The 14,612-nt window shown below is 40.7% G+C and overlaps 2 protein-coding genes across 2 annotated transcripts; both read left to right on the forward strand.

Moving 5' to 3' along the window:
• The first annotated feature begins 307 nt into the window (after window positions 1-307).
• On the forward strand, window positions 308-4,520 carry LOC135153787 (uncharacterized protein K02A2.6-like). The gene has a single exon (XM_064097920.1). The coding sequence runs from the start codon at window positions 745-747 to the stop codon at window positions 2,737-2,739; it is 1,995 nt and encodes a 664-aa protein (XP_063953990.1). The 5' UTR covers window positions 308-744; the 3' UTR covers window positions 2,740-4,520.
• LOC135153476 (uncharacterized protein K02A2.6-like) lies at window positions 2,902-4,545 on the forward strand. The gene has a single exon (XM_064096108.1). It carries the CDS (start codon window positions 2,902-2,904, stop codon window positions 4,543-4,545), a length of 1,644 nt encoding a protein of 547 aa, XP_063952178.1.
• Window positions 4,546-14,612: the final 10,067 nt, after the last annotated feature.

The following is a 14,612-nucleotide window of genomic DNA, read 5'->3' on the forward strand; positions in this document are numbered from 1 at the left end:
TGTGCCCCAATAAAGATCACCCAAAATGCTTGAGATGTAACCTTAATCATTCAGCGGCCTATCAAGGATGTACCTATTATAAGGAAGCAAAAAATATTCAACATGTCAGCTTGCAAAATAATTTAACTTATGCTCAAGCAACAAAAATATACCATCAAGAAAAAAAAGAGAAGAAAATCATTCAAAAGATCGTGATTCATCAAACAAGAATATAATCAAACCCCCCAAAAGAAAGAAAATCCTAGATCAACCGAATATTTCGGAAGCTGACGTAGAACAAATACCAATTACGGCAAAGAGGCCCGGGGGGGGGGCACTCGACCAAAAAAGTGGTAGGGGTGTGCCGCGGGCGAGGCAAAAAACGGGGGCCTTGGAGCGGGCTTATTGTAAAAAGGAGGGTCCTCGGAACGGGCTTCGGAACTACAAATGTTTGTGAAAACGGGGGTCCTCGGAACGGATCTCCGTATCTCTGTGAGTGCGTATGCATCCCTATGGAACGGGCAATCGTGCATGACGCAGCTAGCGCGGCCTCCGCCGGGTGCGCTCGCGCTTAGGCGATGGTCGAAAAGCGCTCTACGGCCGCTTTTCACCAAAATTGTAGCAGATCAATGCGACCGGAACGGCGTAACGAAAAATATGCGAAGCTTTGGAGCTGATTTCTTTCTTCTTTTTTCTCGATAAGAAGGAAATGCTATGCCTTGGAGCGGCTTTCTTTGTTCTTTTTCTCAATAAGACAAAAATGCTATGCCTTGGAACGGAAATTTGAGTGTAAAAATGGGGGTCCCCTCCGCGGCACATACCCACTATGCATTATATACTGAGTGCCCCCCCCCCCCGGTAAAGAGGTCGACCATAAAAACGTCTACCATGTCCACACAAACAGAAACGGCGGAAAAGTCTGTACAGACAGATGCGCAAGAATTTACTTCTAATCATAGGCCTAATGAAGCAGAAGATTCTGGGCCTGTAATTCCCGCATCCACAGAAAATGTTAGAGTCGACTTTTGGGCATTCATCACTTTTATTGTAATTATCTGTGGTATCTTAGATGATGGTCTAAGAGAGCATTTGTTGAGGCTAGATGATCTCACATTGGATAAAACGTTGCAAGTTTGTCGGGTGGCTGAACAAACTCGAACGCAGGCCCAAGCGTTGAGTTCCATCGGAGAAAATGCCTCAATTTCGGTTGATTCTCTCAGCAAGAATAAGAAATCTCCTGGTAAAAAGTCAAACCAAACAAGACAAACAAAACCTGAAGATCATACTAACAATAAAACATGTACAAGATGTGGTAATAGACATACCAAAGAAAAATGTCCTGCACAAGGTAATACATGTAAAAAGTGCGGTAAGCAAAATCATTTTGCTAAGTGTTGTCGAACCCCATTAGCAAAAGTAAATGAATCGCAACACTTAACATGCTTAAAGGTAGATTCAGACGGTTTCATGATTTTTTCAGTTGATTCACAGGAACATGAATCAAGGGAAGAGTGGAAAGTCAATTTGAGAGTCAATAATGAGCCAGTTGAGTTCAAGATAGATACTGGAGCTCAGGCTAATATTCTCCCAGAAACAATCTATCACAAATTGAAACCGAAACCAAAACTACAAAAAGCCAAAGTGAAGTTAACAGGTTACTATGAGACAAACATTCCAGTAAAAGGTAGTTGTTATGTCCAAATGGAGTACAAAGGAATAAAACACAGTGTTCAATGTTTAATCATTCCTGTAAATCGTCAACCATTGCTAGGTCTCAGGACGAGTGAAGAGTTATATCTAGTAAAACGCGTCTATCATGTTGATAAACAAACAGAGATAAAAACAGGTAAAACTGTAGTGCAAGATTATGACAATGTATTTGTAGGATTAGGATGTCTTCCAGGCAAACACCACATCACATTGAAAGGCAATGCACAACCAGTTCAACATGCATGTCGCAAAGTTCCATTTCCACTTCAAAAGAAACTAAAAGAGGAGCTAGATAAGATGGAAAACATGGATGTAATCAAACAGGTTGATGAACCGACAGATTGGGTATCTTCTCTTGTTGTAGTCAAGAAAAAGAATGGTCAACTCAGAGTCTGTCTAGATCCACGTGATCTAAATCGAGCAATCAAAAGAGAACACTATAAATTGCCTTCTAGAGCTGAAATAACCTCTCAGTTTGCTGGAGCCAAGTATTTCAGTAAATTAGATGCATCAAGTTTTTGGCAAATCCAACTTGATGAAGATAGTTCCAAGCTTTGTACATTTATCACTCCATACGGAAGATATAGATTCTTGAGACTACCTTTTGGTATCTGTAGTGCTCCTGAAGTTTTTCACAAGATAATACATAACTTGTTCGTAGATGTACCTGGTGTCAATACCATGATGGATGACATAGTGGTATGGGGAAGCACACAAGAAGAGCATGACGATCGTCTGAGAAAAGTTATAGACATCGCACAAAAATCAAACCTGAAACTCAATCGAGACAAGTGTGAATTCAATGTGAACCAGATGACTTTCATTGGTGACTTGATCAGCCAAGATGGAGTCAGACCAGATCCTAAAAAAGTGGCTGCCATCAGAAACATGACAAGACCAACATGTAAGCAGGACATACAAAGGTTCTTGGGGATGATAAACTACCAAGCAAAATTCATTCCAAACCTATCAACAAGGTCAGCACCTCTACGCATATTGCTTGACAAGAAAGTAGAGTGGATGTGGGAAAATGAACAAGAAAAAGCGTGATGCGAGCTGAAAGAAGCTCTAATGAGTCAACCAGTGCTTCATTTCTATGATTGCACAAAACCCACAAAGATATCAGCTGACGCTTCAAAAAATGGACTAGGAGCAGTTCTCCTACAGCAACATGAGCAAAATTGGCATCCCGTAGCTTACGCATCAAGAGCTATGACTGATGCAGAAACACGTTATGCTCAGATAGAAAAAGAACTCTTAGCTATCACGTACGGATGTGAAAAATTTCATCAATATATCTATGGTCAAAAGATAGAAGTTGAAACAGATCACAAGCCACTTATTCCATTGTTTGTTAAGTCATTGGCAGATTATCCTCTACGCATTCAAAGATTACTAATCAGAATACAGAGATATGATCTCAAAGTGTCATATACACCTGGAAAATACATGTTCACTGCTGATACACTGTCACGAGCAGTAGATCCAAAAGCAGAATTGAATGTTGAAACTGAAGAAGATATCAGAGTCTATGTATATATGATAATACAAGCAATGCCAGTAACATCAAACAAAAGACAAGAAATTGTTGAAGAGACCAAAAAAGATGTAGAGCTTCAAGAGTTACTAGCCACCATCAGAAATGGTTGGCCAGAAAGTAAGCAACAATGTCCAGCAAGAATAAAACAGTACTGGAACATTAGAAGTGAACTCTCTGAAGCAGATGGAATCATCTTCAAAGGTTCTAAAATAGTAGTTCCAAATTCCATGAGACGATACATACTAAACCAAGTACACGAAGGTCACTTAGGCATTGAGAAATGTAAGAAACGTGCTAGGGAAGTAATCTATTGGCCAAGAATCAATACAGACATATCTGAAATGGTCCAAAATTGTACTTCATGCCTTATGTACAAACCAAAACAACAGGCTGAAAGCCTATATCCTCATGCCGTGCCCGATCGTCCATGGGAAAAAGTTGCCGTAGATCTATTCACTTTGAACAAAAGAGAATATATGGTCGTCGTCGACTACTACTCACAATACATTGAAGTATGTACTATGACTTCAACTACAAGCAAGGCCGTGATTAATCACATGAAAGCAATATTTGCTCGTCATGGTACACCATGCGAACTGATTTTGGATAATGGTCCTCAATTTGCAAGTCAAGAATTCAAAAGCTTTGCAAAAGAATGGGATTTTCACCATACCACATCAAGTCCACATTATCCACAATCAAATGGCCTCGCAGAAAATGCTGTGAAGATTGTCAAAAATCTCATACTGAAGTCACTGCACAGTGGACAAGATATCCACAGAGCTTTACAAGTCTATCGAAGTTCACCAATAGCATGCGGAAAATCTCCAGCAGAACTTCTGTACAATCGTCAGATTAGGTCAAACCTTCCCATGCTTGATACATTGCTCAATAACCAACAGATTGATACTAAATCTGTGAGGGGAAGAAAGGATGAGCAGAAGGTGAAGCAAAAAGAGCGATTCGAAAAACATGCTCGAGACGTGCCAAAGCTAAAACCTGGAGATCATGTGATACTCCAAGACATGAAAACTAATACCTGGTCACAACGTGGTATCATAAAGTCTGTCAATAATCATAACAGATCATACCAAATTGAAACAGCTACAGGCGAGATACGTCGCAGAAACAGACGTCACCTCAGGCCAGATCCGAGACACCAAGCCGAGTCTATTCCACTACCAACACAGGATGACTTCGAGCTAGATGACAGCACAGAAGCGGAACCAGCATCTGATGTTCGCGCATCTTCATCATCATCCCGAACAACCAGAAGCGGACGAGTCGTTAAACCGCCAGATCGTTTAAACTTGTAAATAGAGGAAAGCGAACTAAACAAAAAACTTTCGCTTTTCGTTTTGTAAATAGCCATATGAGTTCAAAGATAACTTTAGAACTGTAAATGGTTTGAACTCTAATACAACCCCATGATAACTGCATGATTGCATGTGCATGATATAAATTTGCATGTTAAAGTTAATCAGCAATACGGGATTGAATTTATCGCTATCACAAAACTCAACTCAACAGATGTCTCTACCGGTCAACGAAATGTCGCATCATGAACAGCAAAAACGAAATATATATTAACTGTAATGTTATTTGTTGAAATATTTGACAGCGACAGTACTCCAGCTTTAAGGGGCAGAATAATCCCTTAGTACTGTTGTAAGTGTACAGGTAGTCCACCCTGTCACTCTGTAGTTTAAGAAGTATTATATATGTGTATATAAACCTCTTTAAAGAAAGGGAGGTGTGGTGATAACTGATAAAGGTCTGCAAGCGTAGACTATACTATGTTATTACACGTGACCACTTGTACTGAGAAAGCTATGGCTGCTACTAAGATGGCGGAGTAGTGATGCAGCTCACCTAATAAATGTCTGTTGTAAATACGTTACAAAGAACTGCCTACTGGACTTTGTTTTATATTTAACATAAGTTTCAACTAGAAACGTCCTGCCACAACTCTCTATCAGAATTTTGCAGATGTTCTGCCCTCACGCTTTTGAGACAGAGATCGACTTCTGGGCGCTTTCCCCCACGCGGGGCTTCTGAGATATCTCGCATTCCTTACGTTTGCATTGTTGCGGCTTGGCTTAATTAATTAAGCCGGTGACCCGACCGTGGCTTTTATTAGCCCCGCTTTTGCCTTCTCGAATTGATTGATTGATCACTTACTGAACCGTACAAGTTTCAGTCTTCCGATCACGATTCTTGTCGAATTTTTCAACAAAGTCGGATCGTTTATTGATCATCGGCGATTATCATCCCTCCGGTTACGGATGATTATTACCTTCAATCCGAATCTTACAACCTCTTAAGTTCTTCTCAAACGTTGAGCTTGTATGGTTTAGTCCGTCATGGCGCCTGTCGGTCGTTCTTGACGCTTGACTAACTCCCTCTTGGGTCGGTATTCAGGGTATCTTTCGTCTGTCTATCAGTCGAGATCCCTCTTGTATCCGTTTATCTGTAACCTTTTACAGTACGTAGCTTTGCATACTTATGAAATCGCTCCCGGACATTTGCCTAGATTAGGCGTGACTTCTAACCCTTGTCTTTGTTTGCCATTCTTCAGACATTTCCCAACTCAGTTGGTTGTATTGTCGCGCGAGCCGTTTGCGGCAGCTCCTCGAGACATCATTTCACGCTGGATTGTTGAAACGATCAAGTCTGTTGGTGATGATGTTCTCCTTCTGACACTATAGGCCGAGGGCCCATGATACTAAAGTATCGTTTCTTCTTGGGCTCTTTTCAATGGAATCGTCGTAGACGACATCTTGAGGACCGCCTTTTGGCGCTCTTCTAATCCCTTCACTTCCTTGTTCTTAAGGACTTTACTTCGCATGAGGCCTTATTTGCCTCCTCTGTCCTTAAAGGAGAATGAAACCCTTGAAACCAGCTGAATCCATATCAAAGAGAAAAATCAAAGGAACACATTGTTGAAAGTTTGAGGAAGATTGAATGAATAATAAGAAAGTTATGAGCATTTGAATATTGAGATCACTAGTGCCATGTAGATCCTCCCATTGGCATGCGACCAAGATCTGTGATGTCACACACGTACAACTCTCCCATTTGGACACTGAAAATATACCCCAAAACATTTCTTTTTGCTCATTCTAATCATATGACAAACGATTCATCAATGGTATAATGTTGTGAAACCTCTGTACTTGTCATCTCATAAAGAGAACACCTCACCTTGTGATAGACTCTATAAAAGTGAGAATATAAGTGAAATAAGTACTAAAGTAATGAGGGAGTTGTACGTGTGTGATATCACAGATCTTGGTCGCATTGCCGATGGGAGGATCTACATGGCACTAGTGATCTCAATATTCAAATGCTCATAACTTTCTTATTATTCATTCAATCTTCCTCAAACTTTCAACAATGTGTTCCTTTGATTTTTCTCTTTGATATTGATTCAGCTGGTTTCAAGGGTTTCATTCTTCTTTAAGGCAGCGGCCTTCGTGTCTTCATTTCCCTATTTTGTACGCACTTTCTTAGTCTAGACATGCCTCCCTTCACGTTGAATCCGTGTTGGTCTAGCAAATCTAATGAATATATCCCAGTTATTGATAGTAAATTATGAAAATAATTACCATGATTTTCTTATTTACGAGATAACTGGATATACTCATTTGAACCCTCCCACCTACCCCTCCCCTTGCGTGCAGGCTCATGAGAGGAAATGGACGCCAATTTGCGCGATGATCTTGGGATAGTGAGTTCATAGCATAGGGAGATGCAGCGCGCGCGTGCGCAGGAAAATTGTGTACTCTTTATTCGGCGTGCAAGTTAATCGTAATGAACTAGCAAATCAAATGAGTATATCCAGTTATCTCGTAAATAAGAAAATCATGGTATGTATTTTCATAATTTCATATAATAAAATACAAAACAGGTGGGAATATGACATCATCAGCCCACATAATGAATATTCATGAAGACATGCCTAGAACTGTTTCATCGGAATAATCCGATATTGATCAAATTTTCCGCAGTTTGCTCTGTGAATTTTACTCTATTTATTGAGATATGAATATCTTCAGCCTGGAGCATCCCGTTATGTTTCACTCAAATTACGGTACGAATTTTACGTGTGAAAGGCTTGACCTCCAAAAAATCTTTTGGGGCGGAGCTTACGTGACCTTCAAGCACTTCCGTAGATAATACATGTGTCACGCACTCTAGTCCAGTTTTTTTAAACTTTTCACTTGGAACAAATTGCAACAGAATTTATCCAATGCAGAACATTTCTTTGAGGTCCATAGAACACCATACTAAGAGTCCCCAAAAATCCGAATGGGGGAAAGTGTTTTAATTTGCATAAACATAATGATTAGTTTTGGTCATATTCGCTCATTTAGTTTACGTAGCAGACGACGCTAGTGTATACTACGTATTCAGACCCGATTGCAAATCAAATCAATTCCGGACTCGATACTACTATAAACATTGGCCTCCTCAAACTATAGATTTATCATAACTATCAGTAAGCAAATCTTTATTCTACAAGAACATTGTTAATATTAACATTAAATGCATAATTCTGTTTGGACTGTATTAATTGCTTAACATATGAACGGGTCTAGGCACGGAAACTATCACATGCTAGTCGCGTGACGTTGTACACCAAAATAATGATATTTTCTGCCTGCTCGATCTCAGAGTGCAAGAGAAAAATGAGATGTAGCCATTAAACCTGCCACATCCTATTATACTACTATTATACTACCGAAGTCACTCACTCCTTTTCCGTATTTTGCCAATTTATGGGAAAATCTGTCAATATGGAGCCCCTGAAGAGGGAAGGGGTCGATGTGCTAACAATTTGTTATATGTAGCCGATAGAAAAAGCCTTCTCTTTCATCTCCAAGTGGTTTTTAAAAGTATTTAAGTGACTTTAATCAGTAGTTATAGATGAGACCTCATACCAACTTGACCTTTGACCCGGTCATGACCTTATACCGAGTCAGCCACGCCCTTTGACCACATGCCCTTTGACCCGGTCATCCACGACCTTTAGCCGGTCAGCCTCTGACCTTTAGCCCGGTCAGCCTTTGACCACACGACGCGATGGGTTGACCCAGACTTCCGGTCAGCCATGACGTCACCATGAAATGGTATTACGACACAGTCATGCAACCACCGTGATGTCATCCCAGGGAATTACCCTTATTGCACCGTCGGTATTGCACCACCGTTGCGTCATCGCCGCGTATGGGTGACTTTCGGTCGACCTTATCACACGATGCAGCGACGTTGCACGGATATTTTTAGCATATGATACGATGCACAAAAAGACATCTATGCAGTATCCTATTTAAAAAGTTGTCTTTCTCCGCCGACCGGCGGATATGTCAAGTGCCTCGCATGACGTAACCAGCTACGCAAGCACCGTGATGTCATCCCCGGGAATTACCCTTATCGCGCCATATATCGGCATTGCACCACCGTGGCGCAATCTTCATCGCCACGTATAGGATACGATGCGCAAAAAGATATATGATTTCTATACAGTTAAAAAGTGAAAGGTTATCTTTCTCCGCCTACCAGCAGATATGTCAAGTGCCTCGCAGTTCACGAATCGATCACCCCATGCACGGCCAACGCGCGTCATTGAACTTGGGATACTATTCAAGGTGAAAACCGACTCTCTCTGCCTCTTCTTACAACAATAATTATTGGTAATCCAACATGTGATTATAATAGTGACATTTCAGACTCGACTCCTTCCAGACTTTTACCCATCAAAACTCTCTGACTTTTCCATACTGTTTTGTTCATACTTCCATACTTTTCATTTTAACTCACATGACCTACCCGGCTTCCTGACTCGCAAAAGTATACTATATTAAAACCAGTAGATGACTCCTTTAAATCAACTTCATTCATCCGCAGTACAGATGGTGATAACATGAAACACTATATAGTCAAGGATGATTCTTTATTACTATCATCATTTATTCTATTCCATTTGATACAAAGGTAAAAATAATGTAAGTTATGTTCTCAAATTATGTTGCAACAACAAACTAATTGTTAACTGTTCATTGTTGATATTACAGTGAAGTTCTCGTTTTTCCATATTTTCGCTTAACTTAATGGATTGTAACACATGTATATGGATGGCATTCAGAAAATGTCGGCTATGAACACAATGAAGTTCAATCTGTCATTTATGTTGACAGCGTTTTCTTGGATTATTATTATTTGACAAGCTGATGTTTGTGCCTTTAGTTGTAGGCTCCATCTTCACCCTCCGTTTCTTCTCCGCCATCATCATTATCGTCATCGTCACCTTGATACTGGAATAAACCATCGAATTGTGAACCATGCCTGGCTAACACCCTCTGTACGGCTTTCCGGAATTCCATGCCATTCTCTAATCTTTCCGTGAGATCGGACACGATTTCGTGATTGATGTCAGCGTCTTCGAGGTACACGTTCTGCTGCAAGAACTGAGAGTAAAGATCGAAAAAGATGCGTTTAACTGCCCACAGTAGTTTCACGTGAGCCTTTGCTTTAGCGTCTTCTTCTTCCATTCCTTCTGAGATGTATTTCTGATATTTTTCGTCTCTCAAGTCCTTGGTGGCTGTCATGGCTTGCTCTAACCATCCTCGATAAGCGAGGTTGTCTTCAGTTTCTTCCATGTTTGCTGTCATTGACGATTCGTGTCCATCGCTTTCTGATACGCTCGTTTCGGAACCATCGTTGGATTCTTCAACTCTTTGCATTTGAGAGGATGGGTCGGAGTCTTCATCTTCACTTGTTTCTTCTCCAGTATCATGCTCGTTTTGTTCATGCCTCTGCATATTGTACCTCCTACTAAAGGTTTTATCGCATCGTGAACAAGCATAACGGTTGGACATATCCAACGTATTCATGTTGACTCGATAATTATTTGTTGGGAAATGAAGAAAATTAACGTTCAACCTTGTAATAATAAGTAATCATGAAACGCGCGCGAAAGGACTTTGATTACTCACATAGTTTTACGGATTCTTACGGATTCTTGCGGATTCTTACGGATTCTTACGGATTTTTACGGATTCTTACGGATTTTTACGGATTTTTACGGATTCTTACGGATTCTTACGGATTTTTACGGATCCTTACGGATTCTTACGGATTCTTACGGTTTCTTACGGATTTTTACGGATTTTTACGGATCCTTACGGATTCTTACGGATTTTTACGGATCCTTACGGATTCTTACAGATCCTTACGCATTCTTACGGATTCTTACTGATTTTTACGGATCCATAAGAATCCGTAAAAATCCGTAAGAATCCGTAAGGATCCGTAAGAATCCGTAAGGATCCGTAAAAATCCGTAAGAATCCGTAAGAATCCATAAAAATCCGTAAGAATCCATAAGGATCCGTAAAAATCCGTAAGAATCCATAAGAATCCGTAAAAATCCGTAAGAATACGTAAAAATCCATAAGAATCCGTAAGAATCCGCAAGAATCCGTAAAACTATGTGAGTAATCAAAGTCCTTTCACGCGCGTTTCATGATTACTTATTATTACAAGGTTGAACGTTAATTTTCTTCATTTCCCAACAAATAATTATCGAGTCAACATGAATACGTTGGATATGTCCAACCGTTATGCTTGTTCACGATGCGATAAAACCTTTAGTAGGAAGTATGATATGCAGAGGCATGAACAAAACGAGCATGATACTGAAGAAGAAACAAGTGAAGATGAAGACTCCGACCCATCCTCTCAAATGCAAAGAGTTGAAGAATCCAACGATGGTTCCGAAACGAGCGTATCAGAAAGCGATGGACACGAATCGTCAATGACAGCAAACATGGAAGAAACTGAAGACAACCTCGCTTATCGAGGATGGTTAGAGCAAGCCATGACAGCCACCAAGGACTTGAGAGACGAAAAATATCAGAAATACATCTCAGAAGGAATGGAAGAAGAAGACGCTAAAGCAAAGGCTCACGTGAAACTACTGTGGGCATGCAGTCAAACGCATCTTTTTCGATCTTTACTCTCAGTTCTTGCAGCAGAACGTGTACCTCGAAGACGCTGACATCAATCACGAAATCGTGTCCGATCTCACGGAAAGATTAGAGAATGGCATGGAATTCCGGAAAGCCGTACAGAGGGTGTTAGCCAGGCATGGTTCACAATTCGATGGTTTATTCCAGTATCAAGGTGACGATGACGATAATGATGATGGCGGAGAAGAAACGGAGGGTGAAGATGGAGCCTACAACTAAAGGCACAAACATCAGCTTGTCAAATAATAATAATCCAAGAAAACGCTGTCAACATAAATGACAGATTGAACTTCATTGTGTTCATAGCCGACATTTTCTGAATGCCATCCATATACATGTGTTACAATCCATTAAGTTAAGCGAAAATATGGAAAAACGAGAACTTCACTGTAATATCAACAATGAACAGTTAACAATTAGTTTGTTGTTGCAACATAATTTGAGAACATAACTTACATTATTTTTACCTTTGTATCAAATGGAATAGAATAAATGATGATAGTAATAAAGAATCATCCTTGACTATATAGTGTTTCATGTTATCACCATCTGTACTGCGGATGAATGAAGTTGATTTAAAGGAGTCATCTACTGGTTTTAATATAGTATACTTTTGCGAGTCAGGAAGCCGGGCAGGTCATGTGAGTTAAAATGAAAAGTATGGAAGTATGAACAAAACAGTATGGAAAAGTCAGAGAGTTTTGATGGGTAAAAGTCTGGAAGGAGTCGAGTCTGAAATGTCACTATTATAATCACATGTTGGATTACCAATAATTATTGTTGTAAGAAGAGGCAGAGAGAGTCGGTTTTCACCTTGAATAGGATATCCCAAGTTCAATGACGCGCGTTGGCCGTGCATGGGGTGATCGATTCGTGAACTGCGAGGCACTTGACATATCTGCTGGTAGGCGGAGAAAGATAACCTTTCACTTTTTAACTGTATAGAAATCATATATCTTTTTGCGCATCGTATCCTATACGTGGCGATGAAGATTGCGCCACGGTGGTGCTATACCGATATATGGCGCGATAAGGGTAATTCCCGGGGATGACATCACGGTGCTTGCGTAGCTGGCTACGTCATGCGAGGCACTTGACATATCCGCCGGTCGGCGGAGAAAGACAACTTTTTAAATAGGATACTGCATAGATGTCTTTTTGTGCATCGTATCATATGCTAAAAATATCCGTGCAACGTCGCTGCATCGTGTGATAAGGTCGACCAAAAGTCACCCATACGCGGCGATGACGCAACGGTGGTGCAATACCGACGGTGCAATAAGGGTAATTCCCTGGGATGACATCACGGTGGTTGCATGACTGTGTCGTAATACCATTTCATGGTGACGTCATGGCTGACCGGAAGTCTGGGTCAACCCATCGCGTCGTGTGGTCAAAGGCTGACCGGGCTAAAGGTCAAAGGCTGACCGGCTAAAGGTCGTGGATGACCGGGTCAAAGGGCATGTGGTCAAAGGGCGTGGCTGACTGGGTATAAGGTCATGACCGGGTCAAAGGGCATGACCGGGTCAAAGGTCATGACCGGGTCAAAGGTCAAGTTGGTATGAGGTCTCATCTATAACTACTTTAATCTATAATAGAAACGCCTTTTGCCTCAACGGTGGGCTAAAATTGACTAATTTTCTAACAATTAGGCAAAATCGGCAAAAACGTGGGGAGACTACAGCAGCCCCTGATTTAGTAGCGTCGATGTACCAGCAGTTTTTTACATGTAGCTGATAGACGAAACCTATGGTTTCATCCTAAAATGGTTTCAAATAATAAAAGTGACTTTACCATATAGCAGAAATGCGTTTTTGCCTGAAGGGGGGGGGTAAAAAACTGCTTTTTTGTTTTAATAAAGAGGGAAAATAGGCAAAAGGGTGGGGAGACTTCGGCAAGCCCTGAGGTGGTAGGATTTGCTGAGCCAGCACTCCTTTATCTTTATATGTAGCTGATAGAGGAAAATCTACTTTTTAAAATTTGCTTCACTTTTGCTTCAAATTGAAAGATTTTCCCATAAATTGGCAAAATACGGAAAAGGGGTGGGTGAATTAATTCAGCAGCCCTCTGAGGGGGTAGGATTCGATTTGCCAGCACTCCTTTATATGAATCAGATAGAGGGAATGCTACACTTTCGTCTCCAAGTGGTTTTAAGACATTGAAAGTGGCTTACTATACAGTGCGTCCCAGAAAAAACGAAACCGAGATTTAGCGATGATTTATCATAACTTAATCATAAATAAAGTAGACAAATGACCTACCAATGTAAAGCTTAGATGTATTTATGCGTGTTAGGCCGTGTTTATGCTTCCACTTTTCAGGCCAGAATCAGTGTTTCCAAACGTGATTAGTCCAAAACACGGTTGCGTCCATGCTTACTTTCATTTAAACGCTGTTTCAAAAGACCGATCGTAAACTCACAAGAAGGTGCGTTTGTAAACGTCGTTTGACCAGAATCAGGCTTTCTGGGGAAGTATAAACAGAACCACGATCGTAAACGTGTTTAAATGACGTCATTTGGTACATGCTTCCGGTGAGATGAAAATCCGCAGGCAAATACAGTCGCATTGCTCCATGGTCGCATGTTACCTCCATGGAATTACCTCTCATCTCCCTTGTTTTGCATGTGTATAGTACTATTACTTGTATTACTCTTCCAAGTTTGTCATCACGATGAACGTTGAGAGATTTACACCAAAAAAAAAGCCTGGAACATGAGTTATAATGAGGAGACATCGCCAGATGCCCCAGGAGCATAATTTTTTTTAATTATTTTGTATACTTAATATTCTTTATTTTTTTTTACTATTATCTTCACCATGGTGGAAATCATATGGCTATATCAAGAAGCTCCATGCAATGACTGAAATATCGGAAATTGTTCGATGTTTATATAACAGTCGACGTACCTTCCCCATATATAACAACACTCGGAAAAAAAAAAAATTTCGAAAAAGGGCGCGCCCAATTTGACCTCGCTTTCCTGCTCAACGAAAATTACGATGCGAAGCCATCTGGAGATCATGATTTCGTCTCTGAAAAGTTAAGCATAAACAGCACTCCCAGAACCACGTTTACGATCGGCGTTTTGAATCGACGTTTGAAAACGCTGATTCTGTCCTCGCAATGGAAGCATTAGTCACACCAACAAAGGCGAAGCAAGACCGATTTAATCTATTGTACTCTCTTGGCATGCCAGCGATCGCGTTGTACAACATAGTCGATATCAGAGGTGTGACTTAGGCCGTGTTTATGCTTCCACTTTTCAGGCCAGAATCAGCGTTTCCAAACGTGATTAGTCCAAAACACGGTTGCGTCCATGCTTACTTTCATTTAAACGCTGTTTCAAAA

Source organism: Lytechinus pictus, chromosome 3, assembly GCF_037042905.1.
Source record: "Lytechinus pictus isolate F3 Inbred chromosome 3, Lp3.0, whole genome shotgun sequence".
NCBI classification, from domain to species: domain Eukaryota; kingdom Metazoa; phylum Echinodermata; class Echinoidea; order Temnopleuroida; family Toxopneustidae; genus Lytechinus; species Lytechinus pictus.